The sequence below is a fragment of the Larus michahellis genome, chromosome 4, assembly GCF_964199755.1.
Source record: "Larus michahellis chromosome 4, bLarMic1.1, whole genome shotgun sequence".
In the NCBI taxonomy this organism is placed as follows: domain Eukaryota; kingdom Metazoa; phylum Chordata; class Aves; order Charadriiformes; family Laridae; genus Larus; species Larus michahellis.
This window is the reverse complement of record NC_133899.1, coordinates 21,468,274-21,481,142: the sequence shown is the minus strand read 5'-3', so window position 1 is coordinate 21,481,142 and position 12,869 is coordinate 21,468,274. Positions and strand designations below refer to the sequence as shown.

Sequence of the window (12,869 nt, the reverse complement as noted above, 5' to 3'; positions counted from 1 at the left end):
TGGTTGCTCGGGGGGTCCCTGGGGAGCAGCGTATGGCTGAGACAGCCCCAGCCCAGCGCCGAGCTGGCACCGCGGCTCCTTCGGCAGTTGTCACGCTGACGGCTTCTGCCGAGCAGACGCTCCGTGGGAGGGTTTTCTTGTTTGCAGTGAAACACTCTGCACCTTTTCAAGCAAAGGCATCACAGGGCTTGTCTCCGGCTTCCCGAGATCCGGAACATCTCCTCCCAGGATCCACACATCTCCTCCTGCGATACGCACATCTCTGGTCCACGGCTTTCGCCGAGTTCCTCATGAGAAACCGGGGCTGGCGAGGTTGAAAAGAGAAGTTCAGGCTTTTTTGCACGTTAAACTGGGTCTCTCCCAAACGCCCTCACCCTCCCCACGGATGGGCTCCCTTTGATCCCATGCTCCCGCTCCTGGCTGACCTGACCTCTCAAAGAGCAGGGCCTGAGCGTCAGGACACCAAGAAGAGTCCAGAAGCTGCATGAAGGAAGAGACAGAAGTCCTGCTTTTGCTCACATCGTCTTCCTGGCTCGAGCGGGCTCTTCCCTCACCTGAGGTGAGCCATGGTGGCTCCCGGCTCCAGAGCAGGTCTTCCCAAGGACTTGTCTGTGCTCTCCTGGGCTCTCCTTGTCAAGGTTGTACTTTATGGCTTCCCACATCCAGCAGATGTTGATGCTTCGCCATGTATCTCGCTCCGTCTACAAGCCCATCCCCAGGAGGCAGACCCCACTGGGTCCTCTCTGTCTCTTGACGAGGACCCGAGCTCGTTAGGGAAATGTGCCGGCAGAGATGGGAATGGGCGGCTGGGAGAGATGGAGGGGGGGACAGAGGGTCCCTCTGCCTCCTTGCAGAAGGAGCCCCGCTACTCCTAAACTTCCCAAACGCTTCCCAATCCCATACGTGAAAACGCTATGAATTTTTGAAAGCGGGAGCTGCCGGGGTTGCCATGGTTTCCCTTGCCCGGAGGAGCAGCTCCGGAGCCTGGATTCGGCAAAGGCGGGGAGAAAAATGGAGGACTGGGATTTTCTTTGCAGCTGTGGTGGGGAAGGCCGGGAGAACGGCATCCTCCTGCCTTCCCCGCTCTCTCCTCCCTCTCCCCTCCGTCCTAATTTTATCTGTGAGGCTGCTTCCTCTGCAGATTCCTAAAGGATCCCAGCTGCTGGACCGGGCTGGGGATGCTGCTTTTCCCGGCAGGAAGATTTCAGGGGGACGGGCATGGCGGGGGCTGCAGGTCCCCCCAGGGAGCCCGGAGCAGGGAGGAAGGGTGGCAGAAAGCTTTGGGGAAGGGAGTGGAGGAAGAGGAGGGTGGGGAGGAAGGCTGGAGGGGCTCTGCCCTCTTCCTAGCATCCGGATCCAGCAGCCGAAAAGCAGGGCAGAGCCCCTCGGAGCATCGCTTCCCCCCCGAGCCTCGGCCGGCTCCTTCCCCGGCTCTGTCCCAGATGCTGGAAGTGGGACAAAGACCGATCCTCTTCCTGCTGGGGCTCCGGCTCTGCCCAGAGCTAATAAAGCCAATCACTGGCGCTTAATGAAGAAGCACCTGCTTAATTGAACGCAACGGGACGGTGCTCGGCGTGGCGGGGCGATGGGAGGGGGCCAGCAGCGTTTCCCCTCCCGGGGTTTCCCTGCAGGTCCCGGCGGAGGGGACGGTGCCTCCGTCTGCAGCAGGGCTGGATTTCATCATCTCCTTTTTTATTATTATTTTTTATTTTTATTTTATGGAAAACCAGACTTTCACCCTCTCGGAGCAAGCGTCGGGCCGCCCCGACCCTTCATCGCTCCCCACCCGGTGGTGGCTCGGGGCAGGAGACGGGGCCGAAGCGGTTAAAAGAGGGGGCTGGGAGCTCCGACAGCTCCCTGCAAGGATGATGTTTAGATTAGCCGGGTTTCCAGGCATCCTGCTGTCAAAGCGGGACGCCGGGGCTTGCCCTTAATTGGAGATGTGGCTCCGAAGCCGCCCCATCGCTCCGACGTCCCCCGGGCTCCCTGCCCCAGGGCTTGCGGCTCGTCCCAGTACCAGGCCACCCCATCCCGCCCCGCCGATCGTTAGCGTGATGGGAATTCATTGTGATTGACCATCACTGCCCTGGCAACTCGGTGGCCGCTGGATCGGGGAGGGGGGGGGCTCTGGTGCTTCATGGGGTGCAGCTCAGGGACGCAGCGGGGGACCCCAGGGTGGCACCGCCGATGCAAGGCTGGTGGTGGCCTCCGTGGCTCTTCCCTTGGCCAGCATCATCTTACGGAGGGGTCCTCAAGGCTATAGGGAGGGCAGGGTCCTGTCCCCACGGCAGGGGCTGGAGGTGACCCGCTGGGTCCCTCGGGACCCCCACTGCGGCTCGTCCCCATGCGAGGCGATGGGCGACGGGAGGTTTTCCCCCATCGCCACGCTGCAGGCAGGCGCCGCCTCCCGTCTGCCCGCAGCCGCGTTCCTTGGCTCCATTGGAAAGGCTTGAATAACCCTTTTAATTTAAGGAGTTAAAATTTTAATGGCCTAAATACCGCACTTCATTATCGCCGCCATGTGCCTGCGCCAACGGCTGCCTAACGGCTGGGCGATGCCGTGATGCTCCGCCGCTCCTGCCTCCCCGGGGACGCTCCGGCTTCCCCTCCGCTCCCCCCGCCGGGAGCTCCTCGGGGACTCGCCGGTTCCCTGGGGGGCAAGCGGACAGGCCAAGGGGACACAGGTGTCACCCATGGGGCTGCAGGGGGAGGCATCTCGCTGGGACGCTGCTTCGGGGCGGGGGGGCAGGATTAGCCGGCACTTTCCATCGTCGCATCAAAGCATGGGCAGGGGGATGGATGGGTGGGATGCAGCCAGCCCCATCCCCAACTGGGATTTTTAAGTCTTGCAGACGAGGTGTATAGATATAGATATATTAGATATAGAGAGATTAGATATAGATTAGATATAGATATATTTATGAGGTGTATATTTCGGGGGTGTATATATCTGATAGATATATGTCTTTATGGGTGTATATGTATATATATATTTAGAATCATATTTAGAATTATATTTAGCGCGGTGTATAGGTCTGGGGTGTATATAGCTGATAGAGGTGTATGTATTTAGGGGTGTCTATGTGTATATATTTATGGGGTGTGCATGTCTGGGGTGTACGTATCTGGGGTACAGCTCCCGCTCACTGTCCCCCCTGCCCCGTCCCCTTCTGCAGCCGCCCCTCCAACATCTCGGCTGCTGCCTGCTCACTTGGAAGCCACCTGTCCCCTCTACGGCCCCGGCCCCTGCCTCCTCCCCACCAGCCTCGCGTTCCCCTCGTGCCATCGAAGCCTCCCGGGGGATCGGCTCCGGGGGTCCCCTCCCGTCCCGTCCCGTCCCACCGGTCGGGCTCAGCTGCTGGCTGCTGTCACAGAGGCCAGCAGCTGCATGGCCGGCCAGTTGTCCCTTCCTTTTGGGGATCGCTTTTGGGCTTCAGAGGGGGAGTTTGGGGGTCTGCGGATTCATGGGGGACAAGCTGCTGAGCACTGGCAAACTCGTTCTGCTGATGGTTCCCGGAGAGCCCCCACCCGGGGGCAGCTGGAGGGGGTGGGCACCCTGGTGGGACGGTGTGCCCAGGGGTGGCGCAGCCTCGGAGCGGGGGACACGGGCTCTGCATGGCTGCTCCTTTAACACCCCGGCGGTTTCCAGTTTCCCAGTGCCACCAAAAGGACGGGGAAAGGCGGGGGGGGCAACAAACCCAACCCTTCCCCGCTAATCAAAACCAGGCCTGAAATTAGAAAGCGGCTCGCGTTCAGCTCGCTGGGAGCCACAGCGTTCGCCAGCCAAATGTCAGAGCTCCTATTTATGGAAAGCCAGAGACCAGAGCCCTCCTTTTCCACGGAGGAGCAGCGGCGTGGGGACCCGATGCCATCCTTGCCGTGGGCGGATGAGGGCAGCTCCGGAGGTGGCTGAATTGCCCTCGATGCTCACCGGCGCTGGTTTTGGTTTGGCTGAGTTTGTTTGAGCTCTTTTTTTTGTAGCCTTTTCTGGCTGGAAGGTGTAAAACACCGGCTCCGAGCCCAAGAGCCGGTCCCTGGCCGTACCGGCACAGTCGGGCAACTGGGGGTACAACTATCCCGGTGTTTGTCCGTGGGGGAAACATCCCTTTGGGCACAATAAATCATCCCGCTTCGCGGTGTGAGCACCCGTCACAGGTGCCAGAGGAAGCTCAGCAAGGATGGGGCATCCAGTTATCCCCTCTTACTGCGAAAGGGTCGGATGGAGCCAGCTCGTTCCCAGGCTGGGCTCAGAGTTGCCCGGGCTGGGCTGGCTTTGCCGCAGCTGGCGATGAGCGGATCCTGCCTGTGATGCTGAGCTATTGATTCGCTTTTGGCTCCGGCAGCCTGGACTGAAAGCCTCCGCCTTCCCCTTCCCTCCCTCCATGCTTCCCTTTCCCATCGCTCTCCCGCCAGCCCTGCGTCCAAGCGGTGAGAAATCGGGGAAGCATTTTCATCCCCATGAATGCAGCCGGTTACGTAAGAATAATTGGGATAAATGAGCTTATTTATCACGGCCCCGTTCCATTTTAACGGGGTCCAAGGCAATCGCCGGGTTGGGTTACGTAAAAGCCCGCACAGAGCATCTCATTGTCCAGCCGGCGGCCACGCGGGATGCGGGAGCTGCGGATGGAGAGGAGCCGGGACTGGGCGAGGAGGGGATGGGTTGCTTGGCAGAATTGGGAGGAAGATGGGGGGGTTTCTTCCTCCACAGGTTGGGAGGGAAAATCCATTTCTTCATGCCCCATCCACCTCTTGCCTCCCTAAACCACCAGGCTTTAGGGGTATGGGCTTTGGTGTCTTCCTGTAGCCATATAGTCTTCTCCTGGTCCTTCCCCTTGAGGACAGGGGAAGGACCAGAGGACTCGCCTCCTTCCTCTTCCTCACCCCAGGAGGTGAAAACATGACCTCGGGAGGGGAAATTCAGGTGTGCCTCCCACCTCCCACAGCTAGTAAATGCCTCCCACCCAGCTGGTGGAGCGGGTGCTCCTTGTTTTGCCTCCTAAACCCTTCTGAGATGCCTCCAGGGGGGGATTTTGTTGCCAGCTGAGATTATCTAGTGGGGAACAGTGCTTGGTAGGAGTTGTGGGAAAGCAGAGGAGCTCTGCGGGATGCCAGCATCTCCCCCAGCGCTGAGGTTTCCCGTCAGCCTGTGGGGCAGATATGAAGACCATGGGAGCATCCCAATTTCAGGAGAAACTGGGGATGCTGGGGCGCTGGGTGGGCTCCCCCAGGTCTCCCCGATGCGGGCGCCGGCGAGCTGAGCCAGCCCTGGGCGGCATTTCAGGTGTCCTCAGACAAACCGCCCGAGAAGGCAGAAGCCTGGAGAAAAACAGGAAATCCCCAAATCCAAACAAAGGCGGAAGAAAAAGGAAAGAAAAAAAAAAATCTGGTTTATGTTTTCTGGTCTAAGATGTTGAAAAACCTTGAGAACGCCCCATGGTTTGTTAAGCAGGACATTCCTGCCGTGACCCGCCGAGCGTGAACCGTGGCGCCGGCTATGCCGTGTTTTGGGGAGAGCGATGCCGGTGGGGTGTCCGGTGGAGCAGAGACATCTTCCAGCTCCATCGGCTGGAGCTCCGGAGCCCCTCGGCACCGGATCTCCTGGGAGCCAGAGCATGGAGGAGTTCAAAGAGCAACAGGGCAGGTTACTGGGAGAAAGGGGGCTGCAGAGGGAAAGGCAGCCTCTGGCTCCGGCGCTCCCAGGTCCCACAGTGCCGGGAGGGAGCGGTATGTCCTGTTGGCCAAGCTCGCTCCCCACCAGTTCCCTGGTGTCGGGGGGGATACTGGTCTGACTGGGCCATCGCGTGCCATCTGTAAGCGCACTGCTGCAGGCACCCTGCAGTCGGCAGGGTGGAAAGCGATGCTGAAGACTCTCCAGGGAGGTCACTGGGAGGCTGGAGGTGGCCACAAGCCACGGTGGTGGGTGGAGGTGAGGTCCCAGAGCAGCACGTCTGGGGATGTGTCTGAGCCCAGCTATTTTGTTTTTGGCCTTGCCTTGGTGTGAATGGCTGCACCCTCCGAATGCGGAGCCTGGCATCGCCCCACAACATCTCCCTTCTGGTGCCACCATGCTCGCCCAGCCTGCGGTGCACCCGTATCTCCCATCCCTGGTCCTCCCTGCAGGAAGGGCTCAGGTCAGGGTCTCATTAACCTTTCTTCCTCCCCCCCGGGGTTTGTCTCCTCTGTGATACGCAGGCAGCTTTGTCTACTTCTGAACGCAGAAAACATCTTCCACTCCATGGCGGACATACTGCTTCGGGAGGAGGACCTCAAGTTCGCCTCTACCATGGTCCACACCCTCAACACCATCCTGCTGACGTCCTCCGAGCTCTTCCAGCTGAGGAACCAACTGAAGGACCTGAAGACCCCGGTATGGGCAGAGGGAGCAGGCTCAGCTGCTGGTGGGGGGCGTCATGGGGGTGGCGGGCACCTGGGAGCCACCTGGAGACATGTCTTGCTGCTCAGTCCCCATCTGGCAGGTCCTAGGGCTGGAGCTCAGGCAGCCCCTTTGTTCCTCAGGAGTTGAAGGGGGCTTGGAGGACATGCCCAGCTCTTGCTTTCCCCTGCTCCCGGGATGGGAATGAGCTCCCCGAGCCCTGGAGCAGCTGCCAGCTCCCTCCCTCCGCCCCAACACGGGCCAGGGGACAGGTGATGGCGGGAGCAGAGTCCCCGGGTCCCTCAGCTGTCCCCGACGGGAACACGCCCGCGGGGTTTGCCGAGCAGCTGCCACCAGCACCAGCCACATCCAAGCAAGGCAGGGAGAGGGAGGAAGACTTCTCCTCCTCCTCCTCCTCATGCTGAAGGCCAGCGATGCAGAGGTGTCCCCTTGGGTGGGGCAGCCACCGTCCTCCAGCCCCTCGTCCTGCAGTGGACACAGCACCCCTGAGGGCCACCCTGTCACTCTGCCACCCCAAAACCCGCCTGGTCTCCCATCTCTGAGGCTGGTGGCCTCATGCCAGTGCCAGGTGGACTTGGTGGGTCCAGAAACGTCCCTTCGTGTCTCGGTGGCACTTGCCAGTCTGGCAGGTCAGTGTCAGGAACCCGGGGCTCTCGGTGCCATGTCTTTGCTCCCGCTGGTGACCTGACTCCGACGGCTCCCTCTTTTTACCAGGAAAGCCGTAACCTCTTCTGCTGCCTGTACCGGTCCTGGTGTCACAACCCCGTGACAACCGTGTCCCTCTGCTTCCTTACCCAGAACTACAAGCACGCCTACGACCTCATCCAGAAATTGTATCCTTTGGGGGTTTTCCGCAAGGCCGGTGCTTGGGCTGGCCCCTTGGTCCCTCTGTGGCCACCAAGGTCACGCTGCGGGCCAGCCCAAGCCCATCATTACCGGGGCGGCGTCCCCGCGATGGGTGGGCAGGAGCAGCCAGCTCCCTTCCCTTCGGGTCATCCTTATTTTTTGTGGTGTAAAAAGAGGTAAGTGTGTGCTGGCTGAGCCCTGCCCTTCCCTTCCCTTGCCCGGGAGGGGAGGCTCCTCAGCATCCTCTTCCTCCCAGGAAGATGAAGGCTGTGGCCTCCTGGCCCGAGGAGGAGCAGGCAGCGCCCGGCGCGGTGCAGTTCCCCGTGAGCACAATGATTCTTTTCACGTGCTGGCAAACCCCGAGCCTCCCTGCGTAGCTTTCCGTACGAAGAAGCTTAATAACGTGCTCGGGTTCCCTTCCCGGCGCAAGCCGGCATTTCTCCCGGGGGACGGGAGTGCTCAGCATCGCCTTTGTGCCCAGGAGGGTAAAATCAAGCATCCTTACACCATCTTCCTGCCTGCTCTCCGGCTTAGGGTAGCTGCCAGCTTTTTGGGCAACCTGCCTTTTCCCCCCCATCCCTGCCTGCTCCTCCCGTTTCCTTCCTCCCATCGTCCGGTGGCCACCCCGCAGACCTTCCAACCCTGCCTGCCTGCAAGCCCTGCCCGTTCCCTGCCTGCTGCCTTCCCGCGGGAGCTGTGGATGGAAGGGAGGGTTTGGCAGAGCCGCCGTCCACGCCGGGCATCGCCAGGGCGAGCCATCTGCTGCCGCCGGGCCACCCTTTTCCAAGGTGACATCCTTAACCGCCACATCCAGCGGGGATCTGGAGGTCACCGTAGATTTCCTCACCGAGGTGGACAAGCTGGTGCAGCTCATCGAGTGCCCCATATTCACGTGTAAGGAGGAAAACCCTGCGTGTGCGTGTGTTCGGCCCACCCCCCCGCTTCCTCCCCGCTCCTCCAGCGCAAAAGCGGCAGCCGCCGCACGAATAAATAGAGCAGAAGTTATGAGACTTCTTGCCGGGAGGTTTGCCCAGCACTGGAGCTGCCCGCCGGGGACTGGCAGCATGGTGGAGGGCGGGGGGGGGGGGTTGCAGCTCACACACACACCCCCCCGCCCCCAGATATAGGTTAAGGGAGCGAGCGGCGCTGGCACCAAACAAAGGGATGGGGGAAGGAATCGGGGGAGGGGGGGGAGGCTGGACCACACTGAGCATCTCACGGGTAGGACGTCAGAGGAGGGGAGCCATGTGCCGCCACCCTTGGAGACATGGGGTGGCATCGTGGGTGCTGCTGGGGTGAAAGAAAAAACAAAGGTGGGGTTTTTGTCTCAAAATGGAGATTTAAACCCTAAAAAAACCCACAGCTGCTTCTCTCTCAAGATCTGGCCCTCCCAGCCCCAGGAATGTGTCTGTCCCCCCCGGCTTGGGGACGTGGCAGTGGGATGGGGAGAGGAGGACATGGCAGGGGGACCTGTGGTTGTAGGGGGGTTCTTGTGACGACGTTCAGATGCCCCTGGGCACCTTCTCCCTGGTGCTGGGCATTGGGAAATGTCCTGGAAAGGACTCGCTGGGGGACCTGGATGGTCCAGGGCTGGAGAATATTTGGGGGAAGAGAGTTAGAGCAGCTGGGAGGTGGAGATGTGGGGTGGCCCTCGGTCACGCTCCCTCCCGTGGTGCCCGGTGCCTCGTCCCGAGGATGACTGTCCCACCATGCGAGGCGCCCACATGTCTGTGGTGGTTTTCCAAGGCCCCACACTATTCCTGGAGGCTTGCCCGCCCCGCTCACCTTAATCTCCGAGTCTCGGGCCGGGAGACAGACGTGTCCCCCATAGAGCAGCACCCCTGGGCACGGGTCCCTCCGCAGGGAGGCACCGGAGGTGCTAGTGGCAACCAGGAGGTGCGATGCTGGGGCAGGGACCTCTCACCCCATCCCCATCCTGGGCTGCCGCAGGTGGGACCTCGGTTGTCTGTAGGGCTCAGGAAGGTCCTTCCATGCCTGAGCACCACCAGGGATGGAGCAGGAGGGTGGTTTCCCCTCTGCTGAGCAACGCCAAGGCCCAACATACGTCAGCATCAGGGCAGAGCGCAGAGGATGCCTTCAGCTCCACGGAGTCCCTGGGAGGGTGTCACCCAACCTCCCTGAGGCTCCATGGGGGGGTATTTCTGCTAATTCAGCAGAAGCCGAGGAGCAATCTCACATTGCGCGGGTGTCCTCGGGCAGACGGCATGGACAGGCTCAGGGATGAGCGGCAGCAGGGATGGGAGACTGGGGAGCTGCTGCCCCCTTCCCCGGCTGGCAGCTGGGGGCTGTGGGGAGGAGAGGGGCTTCCGGCCGGTGTGGGACACAAAGATGGGTGAGTTAATGGAAGGGGAGAGGCTGCTGGTGCCATGTGGGTGCCCCTCAGGTCGGCTGGCAGCGGCTTACAGCCTTCCCAGGACCATCAGATGGATGGCTGGGAGGAACATACTCTTGGGGCTGGAGGCGAAATGCATTTTTATCCGCCTCCCCATCCTCTCCCTCTCCTCTTCCAGATCTCCGCCTGCAGCTGCTGGACGTGAAGAACAACCCCTACCTGATCAAGGCTCTCTATGGCCTGCTGATGCTGCTGCCCCAGAGCAGCGCCTTCCAGCTCCTCTCCCACCGCCTGCAGTGCGTGCCCAACCCCGAGCTCATGCAGACCGCGTAAGTGCCGCAGGGATGGAGCTCGGACAGAGCCCCCGGCATCGAGGCCGGACACGCCGCCGTCCCCCTACCCCACCGCCGAGCATCCCCACCATCCCGGGATCAGCCCCATGGTCATCTTTCGCCCCCCGGCTCCTTTGCGGCCCCGGCTGGTCCTTGCCCCGTGGCCGGGAGCGTTGGCTCGGGGGGTTTTTTGTGTCTATATTTGGTAACCCTGGGAGGGCTGTGCCTCATCCACAGGCATTTGGCATCCGGGATGGAAAATTTCACTTGTGAGGTCGCTATGGAAACGAGCAGAGCCGGGAAGGAGGTTTACGGAGAGAGAGAGAGAGATGCCGCCGGCAGCCGGGGGGTGATCCCAAAGCGTGTGTGTGTGTCCGCTCAGCCCGGACAGCCTTCACGGCACCCAAAAGGCCCCCCCCGCCGTCACCCGCGCACGCCTGGGGCTTGCTTCTCCATCCCCACCCCTGGTTTTTGGGGAGCCGTGAGCAGTGATGCGCAAGGGTGGCATCTCCCCTGGGGGGTACCCTCCGAAATCCTCGTGCTCCCTGCCCAGCGTTGCTGCCTGCCCAGCTCCTTAGACACCGGTGGCGGGATTTGCTCTCCAACCCTCGGCTAAGGAGCAGGGGGTTGATAATAAAGCCGGGTCTGCCTCCTCGAAGCCCTGGGAACCGAAGAGTTCCCAAGATGGGCAGGTTACTGAATTAACCCCCCCCGCCCCAGCATCACCGCTGCCACCCCTCCTTGGCTTTTAACAGCTCCCCTGGGCTGGCTTTTATCCTTCCCAGCCTCCGGCGCTGAGCTCGTATCCACAATACCCACAACCCGGCACTGATTTTTAACTGGGGGAGGGCGGGAAGCGGATGGGATGGGGGGGGCTGCACGTGCTTCTTTCACTCCATTTTTCCCCACCACCACCACCACCACCACCTCAACCCTTGGCCCCGGCAGTGAGGGGGAGGTGTTTTTTTTTTTCGAGCAACCGGAGCTTGTCAGACGGCCTGAGCATCTGATTAACTCTGACCTACATTCCTTCAAACACCCAAGCCGGCTTTCATAACAGTCCAGCCCCAGATGCCCCCCCCCACCCCCGACTCCTCCTTCCCCTGGCTGGGGGGACGCCGGGGCCTGGAGAGCCGCCTGCCATCCTCCCATGGGCTCCCCCATGTCCCCTTGACGGGTGTCCCGTGGCTGGTCCCCCTCCTCCATCTCATGGGGATGGCGCTGGGGGATGAGCATCCGTGGCTGGAGCCCCCCCCCCGGGGAGCCCCCAAATGGGGCTGTCCCCACTGCCACCCAGCCCTCCTGCGTGTCACAGCACGTGGCTGGTTTTTTAACTCCATCATCAAACCAGGCAGGGAAACTGAGGCACGGCTCGCTGCTTTTGGGCTGGAATGGGTTGGGATGGGGTCTGGCGGGGGGGGGGTCGTCACCATCTGTGTCGGAGGGGTTAAACCTCCCCCCTAGGGGGGCCAAGGAGGCTGAGGCAGGTGTCCCTTGTCGCCTCCGTCTTCCCCCAGGTCTTCTTGCGCTCCGTCTCATGGCTTTTTGGGGGGAGAGAAATGGGTCTTTGGTGGTGTTTAATGGGTCTTTGAGGGTGTTTAATGGGTCTTTGGGGTGTTCAATGGGTCTTTGGGCATGTTTAATGAGGCACCAGCATCACTTTGGGGGCCGCCTGTGATGGATGCCCGGGATGCTGGCATTTCCTGCCCTCACTCTCTGCTCTGTGTGTCCCCCCCCTCCACCACCCCCGCAGGGACAACACCAAGCCAAGCGCCAGCTTCAAGAGGGCGTCAGCCTCCAACATCGACTACACGGAGCTGCTGCAGCACTTTGAGAAGGTCCAAAACAAGCACCTGGAAGCCCGGCACCAGCGAGCCGGGAGGGCAGAGCAGCTGGACCGGCGGGTGGTCCTCTGAGCATCTCCCCCCGCCCCCGGTGGCGTGCACGGTTGCTGGGGCAGGGACCAGGGGACACGGACCAGGGGACGGGGACACCGGTTGGTGGCCGCCGGAGGATGCTGCCGGTGGGTTTCATGGCAGAAGGGAGATGGGCGAGCGCTCGGCACGGGGCCGGTTCTCCTCCCCGCCGTGCGTGTGGATGGCGGGGGACCCCCAGGCTGTGCCCGTGGGCGACGTGGGGAGAGGGTTGCAGGAGGAGAAGGCCGGGATGGGGAGGTGGGGGAGGAAAGCACTTCGTCTTCTCTTGCAACAGGGTGAGGAAACTCCCCTTTTGCTTTGCTAATGCCTTCCCCGTGACTGTCAGCTGAGCGCCCAGCCTCCTGCCAGCCAGACCGGAGGGGAAGGGAAGACGGGAGCAACCCCTGGCCTCCCGCCCTGGAAAAAACAAGGATGCGGGACCGCCGGCTGCCTCTTGCCACCCCAGCTTCCACCCCCGGAGGCTGCCGGCAGCGTCTCGCCCGGGGACTCGCGCTCCTCGTGCGCGGCACTCAGCCCCCTCCCAGCATCCACGCACCCTCTCTGAGCCCCCAGCTTTTGGCACAGGGGGACATGGGGGGGCAGCAGACACTCCCAAGCCCCACACTCAATTCTTTGTTCCTCCGTTAAGCTCCCCACGATAAAATAAACGAGCGATGCAGAGCAGCCCATTCCTGGTAGCTGGGCTCCCCATCCTCATGGATCCGGCCCCGAAGGGGAGCCAAAAACACTCCGGGGGGATGGCGTTGGAGCATCTTGCTCGCCCCTGAGCCCCGGGTTGGCCCAGCCCTGCCACGTTGGCTCGCCGGCCAGCAGGGCTTCTCCGCCTGCTCCTCTTCCCAGCAGGGGGAATAAAAAAAAAAGAAAAACCCCACCGCCGAAAATTCTTCCAGGCCACGGTCACGAAACCGCGGCGTGGTGACAGGCATTTTCCTGGCCCCTGCACAGCCGCCAGCGCTGCCTTTGCCCCCGGCACCCAGGGACCGTCACCGCCGGCGTGTCGCGGG

The 12,869-nt window shown here is 61.7% G+C and overlaps 1 protein-coding gene across 2 annotated transcripts in view; it reads left to right on the top strand.

Moving 5' to 3' along the window:
- The window catches only part of VAC14 (VAC14 component of PIKFYVE complex), a 70,641-nt gene extending 57,908 nt beyond the window's left edge, over nt 1-12,733 (top strand). For both annotated transcript variants that reach the window (XM_074583387.1, XM_074583388.1), the window contains 5 exons: nt 6,196-6,370; nt 7,112-7,230; nt 8,058-8,137; nt 9,775-9,925; nt 11,682-12,733. In XM_074583387.1, coding sequence (XP_074439488.1) covers nt 6,196-6,370; nt 7,112-7,230; nt 8,058-8,137; nt 9,775-9,925; nt 11,682-11,844 — 688 coding nt within the window. In that variant the 3' untranslated portion in view covers nt 11,845-12,733. The remainder of the gene's footprint in view (nt 1-6,195; nt 6,371-7,111; nt 7,231-8,057; nt 8,138-9,774; nt 9,926-11,681) is intronic.
- The last annotated feature ends 136 nt before the right edge of the window (nt 12,734-12,869 follow it).